General features: G+C 45.3%; 1 protein-coding gene across 5 annotated transcripts in view; it reads left to right on the top strand.

Annotated features, from left to right (window-relative positions):
* Positions 1–21,724, top strand: part of MYO1C (myosin IC) — a 207,211-nt gene that overhangs the window by 66,515 nt on the left and 118,972 nt on the right. The window contains exon 1 of one of the 5 annotated variants that reach the window (XM_075335322.1): positions 12,870–13,164. The exons of the other annotated variants lie outside the window; for them this stretch is intronic. Within the exon in view, the coding sequence (XP_075191437.1) occupies positions 13,147–13,164 (18 nt within the window). The 5' untranslated portion in view covers positions 12,870–13,146. Of the gene's footprint in view, positions 1–12,869; positions 13,165–21,724 lie in introns of those variants that run through there. 5 annotated transcript variants of the gene reach the window in all.

Here is a 21,724-nt window from a genome sequence, read left to right as displayed (position 1 = left end):
TGCCGAATCCGTTTTTACAATAAATTTAAACATGCTCAGTTTAAAAACATGGATCCGGTGGCTGCATCCAAATTTTGCCGCATTACGTCGGATCCGGCGTCCATAGGCTTCCATTGTAAATCACACCGTATCGTATCATCAGAGACAAAAAACGTTACAAGAGACGTTCCATCCGGCCGACGCATTAGCCAATTACGCCGGATCCGGCAAAAGCCGGATGCAACGCAAGGCAATCCAGCACAATCTGGCGCTAATACAAATCAATGGGGATAAAACGGATCCGGCGCCGGATCTGTTTTATCATTTTTTTTCCGGATTGTGCCTGATGGGAAAAAAAACTGATGTATGGAAGTTGCCTAATACTATTGGGGTGCCATGTTTTCTTATGTAAAATTAGCTATTTATTCAGGACCAGATTGCAAACCGTTTTTGCCTGACCTGGCCTTATATAGTAATTTCCCATGATTAGATACCATCCCCTGGAATTGTGTTCACAGCGGAGGGAGGAAATCCTGTTTCCTCCAGCTTCGGAGCAGGAATTGAGCTGCATTCACCACAAGGGCATCTCTTCTTTAACCTTTTTGATGCCAGGGTATCTTACATCTTACCTTCTAGGGCCTGTGAAGCCCATTAAGGGCACCTGCCAAGTCTATCTCTGTGGTATCGTCCTAGTAATTACTTCTGGTATGTCTTCAATTACAAACTCAGAGATTGTGTTAGAAATAATCCATTCAGGATGCTAGATTATCAGATGAAAATCCAACATATAATTTGGATAATAATATTTTCTGTGTTATTGTCCTCTCCCAAATGGGGCGTCTCATACATCCATATGGGCTCCATACAGTAAGGCTTGGATCATTCATCACACGTCTGCAGGCGTAAAAAAGGGAATGTTGAGATAATGGCAACTGGAAACTAGTCTGTGGCCCGATGCACCGCTTGCATTTTATTTGTGACTTTTTAGGTTTGTCATGTGACATTCAGTGGTGGTTTTAGCACAATTCTTAAAAAATGGCATTAGTGGAATGATGGATTTTGTACAAAATGAAGATGCTTTTTTGTATTTAAGGGAACCTGTCAGGTCCAATATGCACCCAGAACCACGAAAAATTCTGGGTGTATATTGCTAATCCCTTCCTAACCATCCCTGTATACACTAGCATAGATAAAGACCTCTTTAGAAAAAGTATTTATAAAGATCTTTTATCATATGCTAATGAGTGTGGGGACTAGTCACAAGGGTGTTGCTCCTGTGGGCATAGCAATATGTAATGAATGCGCAGCGTCAGAGGATATTCTCACTCACCTCTCCGCTGCCATGACCACCTGACGCTGGATTTCGGCTCAGTGCGTATGACCCCGTCCTTTTTGGTCACACTGCACAAGCGAACACTGCAACACTGGCAGAGCTGGGCTTCTAGCTGGTTGACCACCCATTTTATTCACCAGATCTAGCTCCCTCCCACTATCATCTGTTTCCAAACCTGAAGAAACACCTCAAGGGTACCAAATTTCACACCATTTCTGATGCGATGGCTGCTGCGGATGCCTGGTTTGAGGCACAACCGAAATCCTTCTTTTTGCTAGGCTTAGGCTGCTTTCACACTACGTTTTTTTTTAGCATGCGTCATGAACATTTTTTTGCTGCAAAATCGGATCCTGTTTTTGCAAAGAAATGTGTGTGTTATTTTGCAGGATCCTGTCACTTTAAGTTTATGGGCGGGCATTGGAGTCATGAGATCGGGAGTGAGGAAAACTAAACGTGAAAGACTGGGAGCCGACAGCTGCGGAGGCTCGTAATCAAGGTAAACATTGGGTAACTTGCTTGGATACCTGATATTTACATTGGTTACGAGCGTCTGCAGCTGCTAGGAGCAGGGCTCCCTGCACACGTAACCAAGATAAACATCGGGTAACTAAGCCCGCGGTTACCCGATATTTACCTTTTGGTTACGAGCGTCCTCCGCTCTCAGGCGGGAGAGAGAGGGAGGGGGAGAGAGAGACTGATCAACCGAGGCGGGTTTCTGGGCATGCTCAGTAGAGCAAGCAGGATCCTGTCTATAAGCATGCCAGCGTTCACATGCGTTTGCGTGCTGTTTAGTCAGGATCCAGCAATTTGCAGTATTTGGACGCAGCTCAAAAATGCTACAAGTAGCGTTTTTGAAAAAAAAAACTGCAAGTCGCTGGATCCTCACTATAACGCACGCAAACGCAGGTGAACGCATGTTGACGCGAGTCCATTGCAAATGCATTGAAATGAAAATGCATTTGCACTGGATACATTTTTGCGTTAAAAGTTCATGACACACCCCTTAACGACCCATGACGTACTGGTTACGTCATGGATCGTGTCCGTTAAGCCCCGCCCCCTGCCGCGGGCAGGCAGCGGCGATCCGCGCACATATCAGCTGTTTTCAACAGCTGACGTGTGCCTGCTAGCCGCGGGTGGAATCGCTTCCACCCGCAGCCATTAACCCCTACATATCGCTGCCAAAATCTGTCAGTGATACGTATATGCGCGCCGCCATGACAGTCACTTACGTGACTTCCGGTGGGGGCGGGGTGACATGATCACGTGACTTTCGGTGGTTGCCATGGTAGCACAGGGTCATGTGATGACGCCTGTAGCTAACATGAGTCACTTCCTCTCAACGCCGGAATACTGCCGGCATTGAAAGTAAAGCACCAAATCTGCAGTTCTCAGCTCTGTAGCTGTGATCTGCAGATAGTGCAGAGCGATCGGATTGCTGATCACTATAGCCCACTAGGGGGACTAGTAAAATAAAAAAGTAAAAAAAAAAAGTTTTAAAAAACCTAAAAGTTCAAATCACCCCCCTTTCCCCCCGTTGAAAATTAAAGGGTTAAAAAAATAAAAAAATATACACATTTGGTATCGCCGCATTCAGAAATGCTCGATCAAAATATAAAATCAATTAATCTGATCAGTAAATGGCGTAGCGGCAAAAAAATTCCAAACGCCAAAATTACGTTTTTTTGGTCGCCGCAAATTTTGCGCAAAATGCAATAACAGGCGATCAAAACGTAGCATCTGCGCAAAAATGGTACCGTTAAAAATGTCAGGTCGAGACGCAAAAAATAAGCAGTCACTGAGCCTCAGATCCCGAAAAATGAGAACGCTACGGGTTTTGGAAAATGGTGCAAAACGTGCGCCACTTTTTTTGGACAAGCTTGTGAATTTTTTTTTTAACCCCTTAGACACAAGTAAACCTATACATGTTTGGTGTCTACAAACTCGCACTGACCTCAGGCATCATACCCACACATCAGTTTTACCATATAGTGAACACAATGAATAAAATATTCCAAAAACTATTGTGCGATCACACTTTTTTTTTTGCAATTTTTCCGCACTTGGAATTTTTTTGCCGCTTTCCAGTACACTATATGGTAAAACTTATGGTTTCATTTAAAAGTACAACTCGTCCCACAAAAAACAAGCCCCCATATGGCAAGATTGACGGAAAAATAAAAAAGGTACGGCTCTCTGAAGAAGGGGAGCAAAAAATAAAAACGGAAAGTGCCCGGGGGCTGAAGGGGTTAAAAAAAACGTAGTGTGAAAGCAGCCTTACAGAACTTGGAATACTGTTGTAAGAAGTGTGTTGACATCAGTGGGAGAGTATGTGGAATAAATGTAAAGTTTCATCATCCTATCTTGTTTCTTTCTGGGTAAAGCCAAAGACTTATCAGCAGCCCCTCGTATATTGGACCTGACAGGTTCCCTTTAACCTTTTTGCGGCTTTATAGAGCAAAAAGTCTTATGATTCTTTAAAATATCTTTGAACTGCACAAAAATACAATTAAACAGATTTTGGCCTGTAGTGGATTACTGGAGTGAGATTGGTAAACCATCTGGATAAGGAAAACTGTCCACATTGTCGAACAAAAGAAAACCAGAGGAAACCGTGGAAAGTTAATTAAAAAAAGAAACAAATTGAATAATGAATGTTGCTATTAGAACAATTTTTACTGCAGAAAAAAGGCACAAAGACGTTGGAGCCAGGGTCTATGTTCTCTCAATCCTTAGGCAGATGTGTTTGTAAAGAAGACAAAGTTCAAGTTTACAGACCCAATTTTAATGCTTTTTTTTTGTCACTTTTCCGGCCTCAGTCTTGTGCCTGTAACCTTTGACTGCCCAAAAGTCAGGAGTTACGTCACAAGCGCTCAATGCAGGTCTATAAGGATTAGATTGGGCCCAGAACGAGGCTCCCATAGACTTGTATTGAGGTGTGACCTCTGATGCGCTCCATAAAACACTGGAGCTGCTGGCAGGTCACAAATCATTGGAGGCTGATGAGAACAACGCTGATAGAAGATGAAGCTGCTGGAGGGTGAGTAGAATACATGGGGCGGGGACTTACATTTTAAAGCACCACAGCAGGGCTGAAATAAAAAGACAAACCCTGGAGTGGTGCTTAAAGGGAACCGGTCATCAGAAATTTAGCTATAAAGCTAAAAGTTTCCCCCTCTGCAGCTCCTGGGCTGCATTCTAGCAAGGTTCCTCTAGTTTTTCTGGCCCCTTTTATACCAAAATAAACACTTTATAAAGTTGTACCTTTTCGTATGTAAATTTCGTAAATTATCCATGGGGGCGGGCTGCCTGGTGTCCGTTACTGTCCTCCTGCCGATTTACGCCGCCCCCGAACGCTGAATTTCATATCTGAAGACGCCGCCCCTGGGCGCCTGAGGTCCTGCGCATGCGCTGTGCGACTGCAGCGGGACTGTGCACTGTGTGCACGTGTGACCGCTGGTGACGTTTTGCGCAGAGGTACGAGGTTATAGGCGGCGCTGTGAGTGTCATCAGCAAGGGCCGCCCATAACCTCGTGACCGCACTTTCCCCTCTGCCTCCAGCGTTCTGCGCCGGCCAAATGACCAGACGTCACCTCCTTCCCATCGTACCCTGCAGCAAGAAATAGCTGGGAGGAGCGGAGCAGCACAGGAGGAGAGGATCTGAGCGACGTACAGAGGGGAGAGAGCGGCCACGAAAGTATGGGCGGGCACTTGCGATGCAATCACAGCGCCGCCCATACTCTCGTGCCTGCGACCACGTCACCAGGTGTCCTGGCGTGCACGGGACCTCGGCCGCAGTGGGCGGCGTCCTGAGGGATGATTTGGAGTGTGGGGGACGGCGTAAGGGACAGCAACGGACGCCAGACGGCCCGCCCCCATGGAGAATTTACAAGATTTTCATACCAAAAGGTCTAACTTTATAAAGTATTTATTTTGGTTCAAAAGGGGGCACAAAAAGTATAGAAACCCTACTAGAATGCAGCCCAGGAGCTGCAGAGGGGGAAACATTTAGGTTGAAAGCCAAATTTCTGATGACAGGTTCCCTTTAAAGGGAACCTTTCACGTGGTAAAATGCTATTAGCCTGCGGATTGTACCCTGCTGTTGGGAGGAAATTAACTTTAATCCTGCGTTCCGGCTCAGTCATGGGGCAGCGTCAGTTCAGTCACCGCTCTGTGTATGGAAAGTGGTGAATGTAACTATGTTCCCCCGCACTGATGGACAGCTGTCTATAATGCAGAGCGGCTGTCAGTCAGTGCGGGAGCATGGTAGCAGCCACTGCCTCCCATACACAGAGCGGTGACTGAACCCGCGCCAGCACCGCCCCCATTATCGCTTTTTCCGTCCTGTGGACTTACACTAAGCCCTCCTTCACACATCCATGTTTCATGTGGTATCTGTTCTTTTTCACATCTACCATTATAACCTATGGTGCCATTTATATGTGCGTGTTTTTACACGCACCACGTGTCCATAAAACATGAAAAAAAAAACAACAATCGGACACGTTTGTTTTGGTTTTTTGACAGCACAGATGACAGTGGCCATTACAAGTTTGTGGGTCCGTGAAAAAACACGTACAGCGCACAGAGGGCATCCATGTGCTGTACGTATTTACCATTGAAGAGTATGGGAAAAGATTTGTAATTTAATTTAGTTATTGCTCCATCTGGGAAAAACTCTTGACACATGGATGGTAAAAGTGGCTGGTATGCGTACTCAAAACTGATCCCAGTACCATTTTTTTCACTCATATGTACATATATACTGAGGCCTAAGGTTGTATGCTGTTTACTGTAGCATTGCATGGACCGACTCCTGACCCGAACTAAACTATAAGGCTGGATTCATACATCCGTGTTTTGCAAAGATGCAGTATAAGCGTGCGCTTATACTAGTGTCTATCATCCAGTGCGATATGCTAATGACACTCGGCTCATACTCTGCTGTGAGTGATCCGAGTGTCATCTACTGTGATCCGATTCTCTCGCATGTGAGGAGCAGGAGAGATGAATGTCTCCATCTTCTCTATTGCCTGTGTCTGCGTATATCAGACTGCACTTCGATGTCATCTGAATGCAGTCCAATGTTTCACACGCATCCACAGATTTGCATCTATCTTGTGATCCGAGATACGCTGCTAAGCGTAGCATGCTGCCATTTTTACTGAGGAAAAACTTGCAGATCTGACCTACGTCATTGATTAACACTCGACCGAGCGCAGTGCGAGATTTTCTCACATTGCACTCGTCCGATTAAAACAGTGTGAGTGAGCCCTAATTCTCCCAAAAGCTTTCTTTCCTGGTCCTCGCCCTTCTTTAAAAGCATTGAGAAAGCCATTTGGCACCTGCTCATGTGACTTCTGACTGATGTAGACAAACAGGACGCCAGAAGTGATCAAAATATATTATTAAATTAAAGGTGCAGATAAGCTGGATCTGTAGAAAGCGTCTTCTTAGAGGTGGACAACATAGTAATGTTCTTTGCAAGTGATATGATGCCTAACAGTCCTATGGAAAAATACCCCTGCTCTTATGATCTTTGAAAGTTTTTCCATAGATATTTAAAAAAACAAATAGATGCAAACAGTAATGTCTGTATTCCAGTGTGTGGAGCTGCACTGACAATAGCACGGGCTCCATGCAGAGCTTTCCACTCGCTCCCTTCTTTCTGCCCAGTCCCATCTGCACTCACTTTTTCCAGTGCAAACATATTTTCCCCATAAAAGGCAGCAGAGGAGCCGCGCCGAGCGATCTGCGGCCCAGTGACTGCTGTGCTGGAGCGTATACTGCCTGCCCCTATTCATATTCATGAGCCCCAGGGCTGACGGCAGTAATTTGCTGGATTACTTGTATCCCGCTGCTTTGTTCAGCCTTGTTAATCTTTTTGCTGCCTTTTGTGGCTTTTGGTCTCTGATTAGGATGTGTTTTTTATTTATGCAGTTTAGGCTGTAATTTGTGTTCCCTTCCCCAGGGGTTATCCATCAGGACCTACCAAGACTGTCACATTGTGGTTGTAACTTGGATGAGGGACCACACATTATAGATTAGATACAGTAGTGAATATTGGGGCAGACCAGGCCTCCTGTGGGCGTTGCTGCAGTCTCGCACGTCTATGCCTGTGTATGTATAGGCTGAAAGAATGGACATGCGGCTTCTTTCCAAAGTTGCAGTATCCCATTTGTCAAGGGAAAAAAAGCATGTGGGTATGTGTGAGATTTTTGGAATCTGATTGGTGTTGCTGGTACTGTAAAAAGCAGCTTTTAATTTGCCTAAAACTCCTGATAAAAATGCAAAAAAATTGCAGCAAAAATGCAACATATCAACATAGCCTAAAGCTGTTTTTTCTTTTTTTAATGCGGTTTTTATTGCAACTTTACTCACTACGCGTCACAGCAACATCAATGAGAATCCTGACTTGCTGTGCACGTGCTGCTTCTTTTTTTCTAGCAGATCTTGTTGCAGACAAAAACAAGCAGCATGTCCATTCTTTCAGAGTTTTCCCCTGTTGATATAATCCACTACAGTGCTTGTACACGATCACTACAGTGGATTATATCAGTCAGTGCTGCACTCGCAGCATTACAGGAACCCGATCGCCAGGGAGAGGTAAGCAATTTGTCTCCCTGGCTCCTGAATGCTGCGAGTGCAATGATTGCAGCGTTCAGGGGGTTAAACTGCTGGGAGCGACACTGTCACCACTCCAGGCAGTGAGAGCCGAGTCCTGGCTGTGACATCAGCCGGAGACCCTGCAGCGATCATGGGGATACAGCGCAGGAACCCGCATGATCGCTATGATTAAAAAAAATGCAAAAAATGTTTAAAAGCCCATTAAAAACGGGTTAACAAAAATTAATCATTTTTTTCTGCTGCATGTCTTTGGCAGAAAAAACTGTTTTTTCTGTGCAGAAAATCTGCATACAAATCTGCTACATGGGCACATACCCTAAAGGCTGCTTTACACGCAGTGACATCGCTAAAGCACCAGCCCCCGTCGCTTGTGCGTCACGGGAAAATCGCTGCTTGTGGCGAACAATATCGCAGGTACGCGTCACACGTACTTGCCTTCCTAACGACGTCGCTGTGGCCGCCGAACAACCTCTTTTTTTAAGGGGGCGGTTCGTGCGGCGTCCTAGCGACATCACACAGCGGGCCACCAATAGAAGCAGAGGGGCGGAGAGCAGCTGCATTCACATCACTCCCACCTTTTGCTGTAGGACGCAGGTACATTGTTGTTCGTCGTTTCCGGGGTGTCACATGTAGCGATGTGTGCTGCCTCAGGAACGATGAACAACCTGCGTCCAGCACGAGCAACGATATTTTGAAAATGAACGACGTGTCAGATCGCTGAAGCGTCACAGGTTTTGTGACGTATCAGCGACCTCGCCAGCGATATCTGTGTGTGACAAGCAGCAGCGAGCGGGCCCCTGCTGCGAGGTCGCTGATCGTGACAAAACGATCAGGACCATTTTTACACGTTGGTCTCCTGCTGTGCAGCACGCATCGGCGTGTTTGACGGCGGGAGACCAACGTGCTCCCGTTCTGAGTGTGCAGGGAGCCGTCGTTACACGGGTCGCTGGTGGCTGGTCTCTGATCGCTGTGGACATCTGCCTGACTGACAGCTCAACCGCGACTATGTAGCGACGCACCTGCGATCCCTGCTAGGTCGGATCGCTGGTGCGCTCGCTACGTGTAACAGGACCCTAACCTTCAGGTCTGGAGCGCTCAGTCAGAGAACTAGATCAGATCAGATTCACTTGTAAGCAAAGCCACAGCCTTAAGGTGGTGTCACACACAGCGACAACGATGTCGCTGCTAAGTCACCATTTTCGTCCCGTCGCTATCGCTGTGTGTGACATCCAGCAACGACCTGGCCCCTGCTGTGAGGTCGCCGGTCGTTGCTGAATGTCCTGCTTCATTTTTTTGACGTTGCTCTCCCTCTGTGAAACACACATCGCTGTGTGTGACAGTGAGAGAGCGACGAAATGAAGCGAGCAGGGAGCAGGAGCCGGCATCTGTCAGCCTGCGGTAAGCTGTAACCACGGTAAACATCGGGTAACCAAGAAGCCCTTTCCTTGGTTACCCGATATTTACCTTAGTTACTAGCGTCCGCCGCTCTCACGCTGCCAGTGCCGGCTCCCTGCACACATAGCTGGAGTACACATTGGGTAATTGACCCGATGTGTACTCTGGCTAGGAGTGCAGGGAGCAGGGAGCCGGAACTGGCAGCGGGAGAGCGGCGGACGCTAGTAACTAAGGTAAATGTCGGGTAACCAAGAGAAGTGCTTTCCTTGGTTACCCGATATTTACCTTAGTTACGTTTCCACGCGTCGCTGGGGGCTGTTCACTGGTCGCTGGTGAGATCTGCCTGTTTGACAGCTCACCAGCGACCATGTAACGACACAGCAGCGATCCTGATAAGGTCAGATCGCTGGTCGTGATCGCTGCTGCGTCGCTATGTGTGACACCACCTTTAGGCCACGTTCACACGTTCAGTATTTGACATCAGTATTTGTAGTCAAAACCAGGGTTGGGTGAGAAATTCAGAAGTGGTGCCCGTGTTTCTATTATACGTTTCCTCTGATTGTCCCACTCCTAGTTTTGACTTCAAAAATGGAGTTAAAATACTGACCAAATACTCAACATGTGAACATGGCTCTGGGATCCTGCTCAGGGGGTGAATGATTAACAGCAGGGAACACACAAAATGCCCTTCTATTACCGGATAGTGTGAGACCTGTATAAGCTACCTGGAAGAATTTACCTAGTTTCGTAGTAACACTCCCTGTATACCTCAGGTGACAGCGGGAGATCGGCGTCTGTGTGTGGTCCGCCATCCACAGCACACAAAATACTGATACTTGTTCTGGTTTCCCAAATATAAGGTGTATTCTTTGTATAATAAGGTATAGTATTAGGTGTATTCTTTGTATAATGGAAAGTTCTGCAGTTTTAATACCTTATCAGCTCCTGAACCTTGTGAGGATTTCTTTATGCTGGGCTCATTTATCAGTTACCTTCACACAGGTTGCATAGTATTAGTGTGTATTCACACCTTACTATCATAATGCAATTTTTTCTGATATTTTTCCAAAATTGCTAGAAAAAAACCTGCTACAATGTGTGAAAACATCCCTAAGTAATCTGGTCATGCACATACAATAGCTGTCACCTAAATGACCTATCGCTCCCTGCCCCAGTGTGCCGGATTAATGTACTACGCACCCGCTCTAGTAAGGGCTTTAATGTATTGCCGTGAGATATCCTACATAGAATCATAGAATGGTAGACTTGGAAGGGATCTCAAGGGCCATCGGGTCCAAGCCCCTGCGACTGCAGCCTTTCCTAAATCATCCCAGCTATATGTTTATCCAGGTTCCGCTTGAAGATTTCCATTCATGGAGAGCTTACTACCTCCCGTGGTCGCCTGTTCCACTCAGACTGCCCTCACTGCTAGAAAGTTTTTCCTATTGTCTAATCTGAATCTCATTCCTTTTAGTTCCATCCCATTGCTTCTTGTACTTCCTTGTCATAATGAGAATAGGGTGATTCCCTCTGCACTGTGACTACCTTTTCAGATATTTGTAGACGGCTATTAAGTCTCCTCTCAGCCTTCTCTTTTTCACACTTAACATTCCCAGTTCTTTTAGCCGGTCTTCATATGACATGGGTTGCAGATCTTCTACCGTCTTGGTTGCTCTTCTCTGGACTTGCTCCAGTATATCGATGTCTTTCTTGAATTGGGGCGCCCAGAACTGTACACAGTATTCCAGGTGAGGTCTGACCAGGGCAGAGTATAGGGGAATAATGACCTCTCTTGATCTAGATTCAATGCTTGTCAATTATGAGACAATTCTCACAATAATCTGACCTCCGCTAACAGACATATACAAAGCAGTTAGTTCAGGTCAATAGAACCGCTGGGTGGGTCCTAGGATCAGAGTACAGATCCTTTTCAATGGACTTTTGTATCCAGTTATACTGGGCTCTTAGGCCACGTGGAAATGTTGAGTATTTTGGTGAGTGTTTTTTTTTTTTTTTTTTTACCTCAGTATTTGTAGCCATAACCAGCAGTGGGTGATAAATCCAGCAGTGGTGCCCGAGTTTTTATTATACTTTTCCTGTGATTGTTCCACTCCTGATTTAGGCTACAAATACTGAGGTAAAAAAAAACAAAAACTCCCCAAATAAGGAACATGGGGGGGTCATCACATGGCCAGGACAGTTATTTTTTTATCCTTGTGTAAAGGAGAAGATTAAAAAGAGATGTAAATGGAGTGAAGTAGCCTATAACAGCGAAGATGCTCTATCATCCTTCGGATTTGCCAGTGTTATCTGATAATCAATGGTCTGAGCTATGTACTTGCATGAAAATATTTTTATTTTTTTTTTAGCCTGGAACAGAAACAAAATTCCCATTGTAGTAGCTATTGCTGCTCATTCCCATAATGAAAACCTCCTATATCACCTTATACATCTATTGCAGTAATATCAGTAAACCGGGGTGTAAATGGGCCCCATCATCATCTTTTACACCAGAGGTATTAATAAAGATGGCCGTGTGCCCTTGTTGGCTGTGCTGTTAGGTGACTGATCTTTGCCCTCTGCAGCCCCATATACATGCAGACGTTGGCTGCTGGACACCTTAGGCCGGGGTCACCACACGTTTTACCCCCTTGTCAGTGGCTCATTCAGGAATTGCAGTATTTCTGAAGCTCTGGATCATGGGACCCGGGCGTATGCAGCGACTGGGCCATTGACTGTTATGACAAAGACAGAGTCATTGTGCTCATCATTTTCAGTCATTTATGCCTATTTGAGGCAGGCTAGAACACGTAGTCATCTGCATTTTATTGCATACCTCAAATAAGCGTATCCGGAGGAAAATGATGGGCGAGGGATCCACTGAGTGTAAGCTAGAACGCAGTGTGAACGTACCCCTATACATTCGCTGCCACTCCTGACGGTCACTCAATACTCCGCAGGTCCAGTTTTCTTGAGAATAAGGTTCTTCCTACAGACAGAGTAGGACAACTCGTTGCCCATAAACCTGTCCAGGGCAGACCACGGTCTCTCCGGACTCCCCATAAACATGGATGCTTGGATCAGATGAGCATACATTTATATCTCACACTTCTTGAGATTAAAGGATTGAGTATGTTGTGAGCCATTGAGCTTCTCCGCTCGCTCTCTCCCCATACACATTATATTCTTTTATGTATATGATGAGTTCTAGGCTCCTCCTGTGTCTGGGGCAGATATTGCCCTGCAGTACATGGCGCCTGTATACATTGTGCAGGACCTTTACCTGCTGCGGTTCTTTCCACCTGACTTCACCTGTGCGACTCCCCTCGGATGTGGTTTAGCTCAGTAATGAGAGATGTGCAGCAGCATGCAGGCACGGTGGGAGTGGGAGGCCCACCAATCATTAGCGCTCATTCCCCTGTCTTGTGTGCTGTGTTTATTAGGTTTGGGCTCCAGCCCAAGATTCCCAGCCCTCCTTTTTTTTTTTTTTTTAATTCCCTCTTTTCATTCCTGTCTTTCTCTGCCAGTGACGCCTGATCTCGGTCTGGGAGCAGATTCTAGATTCTAAGTTTTTCCTCTCGTGTCTGCTCTTTGCCTATAAGCTGCTGCTGGGGCTGCGGTGTATGTGGGACTCTGGACATGCATTAACCCGTGAAGTTGGAGTAATATATTTGACTGCTTAGATGATTAAGGCTGGATCCTCTGTTTCTACTGATGCTGCCTCGCTGGATTTGATTAGGACGGTCCTCTGGAAACTGCCGGCTGCGGTAGATCAATCTTTCACTGGAGATCCGTGACATCTGACAGTGGCAATGAAGTACAGAGCAGCGGTGAGCAGGGGATTATTCAGATTACTGTGGTTGGGCTGGTCATCTGTAAAGCAATCTGTCACTGCAGAATGAGCGAGAACATGAGTTCCTTCTTGCAGGTTAAGGCATTTGGTTTGATCAGTATAAACTAAAATCCATCCCAACAATCCTCATCGGCGTGGAGAGATTGACAAGAATCCTGCTGACCTGTGCTGGGACAGTCTGGGTCCCGGGTTGTCCACCTGTAGTCTGCTCCTTAGCGATCAGATATGAAATGTGGGCCAAGGATTTACTGACGTGGATAGTTTGGCTCTGAATGAATGTATCCATAGCTTGTGACCTTACAAGATCTTTGCGTGCTCTTCATGTCCCGTCTTTCTTTCTTCTCGATACTCATTAGTGCTTTTCTCTTGAATGCATTTTCCACAGTTCCTTGGACTCGTTCCCATAGCTTTGGGCTCTGTGCCTCTCGGGCTTCTTTGGATCACATAACGTTGTCATCCTCTTTTTCACTTGTCATTTATTTTGTCCAGTTTTCAGATTTCCAGATATAATCTGATCTAATCGAATGACAAATGTTTGCGCCGTTTCCTTACGGAGACTTCAGTAGCGAGCGCACTCTTTAATGCCAGTGTTTGACTTCAACTTTGATCTATTCTATTCTGAGAACGTCAACTTTGTTATTAGTTTGGTTTTGCCACGTGTAGAATAGGCCCTGATGAGTAATATGCGGCTCATCTTAAATTAACAGTAAGGAAATAAAAATATATTGTCTTTGAAGCTGGCAATAATAAGAATATTTATTCACTTATATAGTGCTATTGATTCCACAGCGCTTTAGACACATCACGAACACTGTCCCCATTGGGACTCAATCTATATTCCCTATCTGTAGGTCTCTGGAGTGTGGGAAGAAACCCAAACACGGGGAGAACATACAAACTCCTTGCAGATGTGCCCTTGGTGGGATTTGAACCCAGTACCCCAGTGCTAACTACTGAGCCACCGTGCCGCCCTATAAGGATAGCCTCAATACTGCCGATTAGGCGTATGTTGGATCGGTCGTACAAGTGATCCTACCCTCATATAATAATACGGCCACCCCATCTCTAATCTCATAGTGAGATTAGTATGTGATGTGTATACTTTCATATTTATTGCTCCAAATTCAAGAGGCTTAACAGTGGCCTGTTCCTTCACTAGCAAACAGGAGTTTATCCAGGATAAAGGGTGTTTTGTGATGGGCATCTGGGTGGTTTTTTGAAAAGTACATCTAAGAACCCATTTGGATAGGCCACAAAAGAATCACTGATTAGCTACCTGCAAACTGATTGGTAGTCGTTTAGGCAGCCTGACTGAACTTCATTCCACAGAACGAACGTTAATACAATCATTCTTTGTGCATAGATTATGCTGTTTACACAAGACAGTGATGCCAAAAACGGTTTTTAGGCTTGCTTGAAAATCATCTCACCCGACGAACGGTTTGTATTGCTAATCATTGCCAGCCTTTTCAGACAGGCCTATAATATGAGCTTCTAAAAAGGCCCTAAACTTGTGTCTCTAATATATACAGACACATACACAATGGGCAAAGTATAATAGTTTCTACATTTAATGGTCTTTCCTCCTCTACTTCACATGTCAGTATTTTGCATCAGTGTTTGTATGCTGGAAGTGTAACTTACAGATAAAAATTATAATTGATCCCTGTTCTGTGTTTAAAGGGAATCTGTCATCAGGTTTTTGCCACCTAATCTGAGAGCAGCATAACGTAGGGGCAGAGACCCTGATAACAGCGATGTGTCACTTACTGGGCTGCTTAGTGTAGTTTTGATAAAATCACTGTTTAATCAACAGTAGATTATCATTAGGGCATGTGCTCATGTTGCAGATTTGTGTGCGATTGCAGCATTCAGTAGGCAGGGAGAAGGATCATTTACCTCTCCCTGGCGATCGGGTCCCTGCCATGGTAAACCTGGGTCTTCACCATGATGACCCCAAATTACTGATCTACGGAAAGCCTCACAGACCATACCGGATACATGGTGTGTGAGGCAATGCCAGATATAATACACTGCAGTGATCAAGCTCGAGCTGCTGCATTATTCATGAGCTCTGTATAACTGCTAGATCTTCAGCACAGAAAACATTGATTTTATCAAAATGACAGCGAACAGCCCAGTAAGTGACACATCTCTGGAATCGGGGTCTCTGTCTCTATATTATGCTGCTCTCAGATGGGGGAGCAAAAACCTAGTGACAGATTCCCTTTAAGAGATACTCCTGGTTTTGGTATACAAATACTGATGTGCAAATGAGCCTTGCAGTCCTTCTAGATTTGTAACGTGGTTGGATGGATTGTGCAGTCATTCAGCATGGTTATTTCACAGGTAAATTACCAGTATTTCTACAATACATGCACTGAATGTCGGGGTTCTTCTCTACAGTACAGCTCCGTTTTACCTGTACATTATGGACCTTACCTAGGCGCAGATCAGCCGCTTCTTTAGATACCAGGTGGTACAGTCTATATACTGTACAGGCCCTGGAAGACACTACTGTCCTGTACTTAGAGAGTTAGTTATCTGCTTTTCTTATTTTGTGACATATTGGGCACTACAGAACAAATTTACTAGTTTTTTGTGGTCTCAAGTCACAATGATTTTCTTATACAATGGCGTCCTGATTTAGTTTATAGAATTTTTGCTTAAAGGGGCTGTCCAGACTGTTTTGTTTTCAGACTGGTTTTACATTTAAAATTCAAAAATTCTCACCAAATTTGGTTTCATATTTTCCCATGTCCCCACTACTACTTCTGTTTCCTACTCCCACTGGACAGCTGTGACCACTGCAGACAATCAATAGCTCTCATAGAGATTAGGTCACCGGTACAATCTACTATATGACTGATACAGCTGTGCATGATAGCTTCCCATACATATAAAAATGTGGACACACAGAAGACTTAGAGGGACGGCATTTATCTGAAATCTGCCCCTCTTTATTATTTTAAAGAGGTCAGAGGTGGCCTGTTCTTGGGCTTTAAGTCCAGCTTTTCCCATCATTTATTTTTTTTTTTCGCAGTAAAGTAAAACCATGTAATATCTGCTCTTAAAAAGAGGATCTGTCACCAAGTCATGTGTCCAGTTTTTGTTTTTTATGCCTTCTGCTCTCCTGAGTATTCAGTTTTTAGTTTTTCTTTTCTTTATCAAGTCTACCACACTTTTTCAGAGATAGACCTTTTTATCTAGTGGAAATTGTTATGGTCTTTACAAGGAGGGATTGTTCACAAGATTTTCTCCGGGGCTGTCTTTAGGTGAAAAAACAAACCTACTACAACAATGAACCTCTTAAAATATGTTTTATTAAATATCAAATAGTCACAAAATATTTCAAGAATGTCAATTTAGGCTATGTGTCCACGGGAGAATGTAGCTGCGTATTTTTCTGCAGCAAAATCCGCAGCTTTCCTGCAAAATCCGCACCTTTTCAAAGGTGCGGATTTACCGCGGAATTGCCGCGGATTTGATGCGGATTTTGGTGCGGATTTTTTTTTTCCCCCAATTTTAAAGCCAAAATCCGGATGAAAGCAACAATAATTGACATGTTGCAGATTTTTCCGGACGAAAATCCGCACGATTTCCGCTGCGGAAAAATCCGCAGCGTGGACACAGCATTTCCAAAATGCCATAGAAATGGCTGGGGAGTAGCTGTGCTGCAGATTTTCGGGAAATCCGCGGCAAAATCCGCGCATTTTCCGCAGCGTGGGCACATAGCCTTAAAGTGTTTTTAGTGCAAGTGAACATGAATCCTGCCTGACTCGAGCGCAATATTAAATCTATATAGGATAGAGAAATCGAAGAGTCTCTCACTTATCAATACTCTATTCTTACCCTTCCTTACAATGGAGGGTGTCCTACTTTTCTGGACATCCCCGCTCCATGATGACTTGCCCTGTTAGGCCCTGGACGCTATCCTCAGGAGCCACCACCAAAGTTCTCAAACGTGCTTAAATTTGTGACATTAACCAGGACAAACAAGACCCAAAGACTGGCATGAGACTCCTTTCCAATAAACTACAATCCTAGTAAGAATATTTATGGCAAGTAATTCAAGTCCTGGTCTTCAATTCCATATAATATTGGACTGGTCTTTTCTTTTCTCTTACTGCGATAATTTTCAATAGGTCATAATAAGCGGATGTTAAACCGTAACTCAAACATTACCCTAATATTCAGTCCCCAATGCGTTTCACCTCTTCCTGAACTTGTGGCAGTAGGGGATCATCAGGGTTTTTTTATTATCCGGCAAAAAGACCCATTGTTTGATACAACTGTAATAATATCAGGCCTCTATATGGATATAGTTATTGAGGGCTTGTAGGCATCAGCTAGATATGGAATACAGCAATCAAGACTTCAATGATCTCTTATTTTGCGTAACCCAGATACGTTTAAACCTCTATCTTGATTGTACAGGCCTCGGGACACGGGGAGTAATTTATTGAATAACATCAACAACAATAATTCATTTTTTTTAACAACCTCAGAGCATATCCTCAAAACGAGCCCCTCTTCTTCAATATTAATATGGCTCAGGATATCTAATAATCCATATATCCTTCTTGAAAAATTCAACTGTACACATACACAATATTCTCTGCAAATATACGAGGTCACCATATGCAGGAGGCCTGTGCGTGTCATGTCTGGTCCCGTGTGAAAAAATGTCTTTAGGTGACCCTGCAAAATTCTCCTGCGAACACAGTCCTCTTGGTAGAGGCCATTAAAAAAATAGCACTACATAAAAAATATTTGTGTGTGTGTTAGAGCTGAGTGTATAGCAGAGCTCTGTGTGTGTGTATAGCAGAGCTGTGTGTGTGTGTTAGAGCCGAGTGTATAGCAGAGCTGTGTGTATTAGAACTGGCTATATAGCAAAGCTGTGTGTGTGTGCGTGTGTGCGTGTGTGCGTGTGTGCGTGTGTGCGTGTGTGCGTGTGTGCGTGTGTGCGTGTGTGCGTGTGTGCGTGTGTGCGTGTGCGTGTGTGCGTGTGTGTGTGTGCGTGTGTGTGTGTGCGTGTGTGTGTGTGCGTGTGTGTGTGCGTGTGTGTGTTAGAGCTGAGTGTATAGCAGGGCTGTGTGTGTTAGAGAAATAAAATACGCACACACACACACACACACACACACACACACACACACACACACACACACACATTATGTTCTTATGTCTTGAACCATATGGCAGATTTACAAAAAAAAAAAAAAAGAAGCAAAAAACATAATATGTAAGGAAGCAGCAAGAATAAAATGAGAGCACAAATGGTCATGTTTTGACCTGGTGACAGGTCCACATTAATTAAGAAAGACTTTGCTTCTTCCCTCTGCTAGGTCAATTACTTAGATAATATAGATACAAAATATGCTTGGGTATAAATCTGCATTAACCAGATTTATGGTAACTTGTCTTATTTCTTGGAAGGCAGAAGAACAAACCTCTTATTTGATGGTTTTCTCGGCAGTACTTGTGAATGCTGTGCGTGTTGCAGCCATAGTTCATATGACAAGTTGTGCCTGTCCGTGCCCCACGCCAGCGCCCGTTTGCCACTTGATAGCTTTGCTCCCTGGGTGACTGTCTGAAATGAACACAATTGTGATCTGCGAAGGAAATCTCTTAATTGAAGCTCAGAGAATCATTGTGTGACTCATCTATTCATAATTTTGTACCAACTTGTAGCAATTTTTTATTGTCATCCTTTCTGTACAAAGGGTAATTCTGATTGAGGAAGTTTTCTTTCTATTTCCATAAAAAGAACCATCACATTACAAGAAATGAATCAGTGTGCACATAGTACCAGAAAACTATATAGAAGCCAGATGACTTAGGGCAGTGTTTCCGGGTGTCTGATGAAATTGCCGAGAGTCCTTAGGGATGAAGAATAAGATTGCACTGGGCGTTTGTGGTGGTCTCCAGGGAGCATGTAACCTCTCCAAGTGTTGCTTTGCTCAAAATGTAACAGATGACATAAGGCTACAAAGCTAAGGGTATTGTACAGAATGGATGCCAAAGGCTTTTGGGCACTCGTGCAGGAAAAACGAGCTTCCTTGATTCCAAAAGGGTATCACCTGTCTGAGCATGAAGATAAATCCTCATCCTCGCCCTCCTCTGAGAATGAGGATGACCTGGCAGTTTCCTCATCGGGGACCAAGATTGAAGTGGTCGTCACTGTGGAACCAGAGGTATACTGTGACTATTCAGACGTAGCATTTTAAGCTTGGTTTGCATAGTATTTGCTCTGTAACTGATGATCTTGTGTCAGCTAATATCCATTTCCATGTGTCTTTCATCCTTTGACCTCAATGATGAAGGAAGAAAAATCAAACCTTCATGAATGAGAAAGCTAAAATTGATGGATGGGTGTAAACGGATGCACTGTTGTGTCCCATAAAGAACAATAGGATCTGTTCTCATATCTGACGCTTGACTTTGTGGTAACAACTGGGAATGCTTCTACATATCCCATTGATTCAAATTTGTTTTTTTCATGTACTTTGGACTAGTGGAAAATGTAGGTCAATATTTTTTGCGTTAATGAAAATATCGGAAATTGGATGAAAATGTTGAAACCTTATCAATTTTCAAACTTTTATTATTTATAGCCTTACACCAGATTAGGGGTCCCCAACCTGTGGCTCGGGAGCCCATGATGTGTGGCTTGCAGCTGTCTGCCAGCTTGGCACATTAGCACCAGGTCTAGCAAAGAGCTATGAGGAACCGGTCTCCAAATGGTGACTTTTGTGAGTAGTCCCACACAGAAGAGCATATCTGATCGGGCGGTATTGTGGGAACCCCTGCATCTTTGTATACTGTCTCGCTGTGGTGATTTCTGTCCAAAAACGTAGGCTGGGTGTCACTGCTGTGAGGGGGACAGGAGCTGGATGGGGCTCGCGACCTTCCCTCAGAGCTGGATGGGGCTCGCGGCCTTCCCTCAGAGCTGGATGGGGCTCGCGGCCTTCCCTCAGAGCTGGATGGGGCTCGCGACCCTCCCTCAGAGCTGGATGGGGCTCGCGACCCTCCCTCAGAGCTGGATGGGGCTCGCGACCCTCCCTCAGAGCTGGATGGGGCTCGCGGCCCTCCCTCAGAGCTGGATGGGGCTCGCGGCCCTCCCTCAGAGCTGGATGGGGCTCGCGGCCCTCCCTCAGAGCTGGATGGGGCTTGCGGCCCTCCCTCAGAGCTGGATGGGGCTTGCGACCCTCCCTCAGAGCTGGATGGAGCTCGCGACCCTCCCTCAGAGCTGGATGGGGCTCGCGGCCTTCCCTCAGAGCTGGATGGGGCTCGCGGCCTTCCCTCAGAGCTGGATGGGGCTCGCGACCCTCCCTCAGAGCTGGATGGGGCTCGCGACCCTCCCTCAGAGCTGGATGGGGCTCGCGACCCTCCCTCAGAGCTGGATGGGGCTCGCAACCCTCCCTCAGAGCTGGATGGGGCTCGCGACCCTCCCTCAGAGCTGGATGGGGCTCGCGACCCTCCCTCAGAGCTGGATGGGGCTCGCGACCCTCCCTCAGAGCTGGATGGGGCTCGCGACCCTCCCTCAGAGCTGGATGGGGCTCTGAAGGGTTGGGGACCTGTGCACCAGATAGTCTCACCACACAAGTCTATAAATAACATTATCCTTTTTGTCTTTCATTTTGTTAAGATGTTAGAAAGGTTAATAGTTTGAAAAACAATATTTCATTTCTTCTGGGAAATGTTCAAAACATTTTTAGGAACCTATTTGGTTTTGAAGTGACTTTAAGGGCCCAATTATTGGAAACCCACCCCCCAAAAGTGACACAATTTTAAAAACATCCACCCCCCCTCCCCCAAAGTATTCAAAACTGCCATCATGAAGCTTAATTCTCCAGGTAACTCACCACATGCATTAAAGCAATGTAGAATATATAGTAATATTTTAGTGGAATTTTTATTATTTTTTTTAACTTCCGTCCTAAACATTGGCTACATTGCTTGGCCTCGCGTTGCCATAGCACCATTGGGACCACCAGATCACACTCTCAGGCTTAGGCTATGTAAATCAGGGGCACGGGGCAGTAGTCCCGGGCAAGCGATTGTCTGTGGTATGCGCCCTGGCCTCAATTCACAGTTAAAGTGTTGTAGTCCTGACTGGGTGTGTGGCTAGGTGTGATGCAGTTCACACCTTTCAGGAGGCCGCTTATCACCATTGTCTTGCGCAGGCCGGGACCAGATCATGGAGGAGACGGAGACCGATAGTTCTTATTACACAACAGTTTCTTTACTACAGTCTCTGGATGGCGGCTTTACATGAGAAGTAGCGGGCACACATCTCATAGTGCGTTTCATTAGTATCAATCACCAACAGGCACATTTCCTCTACGTTCACCTCAGCTGTTATTATTGTAGATGTTCCCAGTCCTCCTAGCACAACGGAGCCGTGTGTGAGTCAATCCAGTCCACGTACACTTCCACATCCTCTCAGGTTTGCCACGCTGGACTGCATACTCCTCTCGCATGTAGCTCTAGATTTTTCTACTGGTTTTCATCTTGGCCTACAACCATCATCCGGG

Source organism: Anomaloglossus baeobatrachus, chromosome 2 (assembly GCF_048569485.1).
Source record: "Anomaloglossus baeobatrachus isolate aAnoBae1 chromosome 2, aAnoBae1.hap1, whole genome shotgun sequence".
In the NCBI taxonomy this organism is placed as follows: Eukaryota; Metazoa; Chordata; class Amphibia; order Anura; family Aromobatidae; genus Anomaloglossus; species Anomaloglossus baeobatrachus.
The sequence above is the reverse complement of the archived record's forward strand: the minus strand, read 5'-3'. Positions and strand labels throughout refer to the sequence as shown.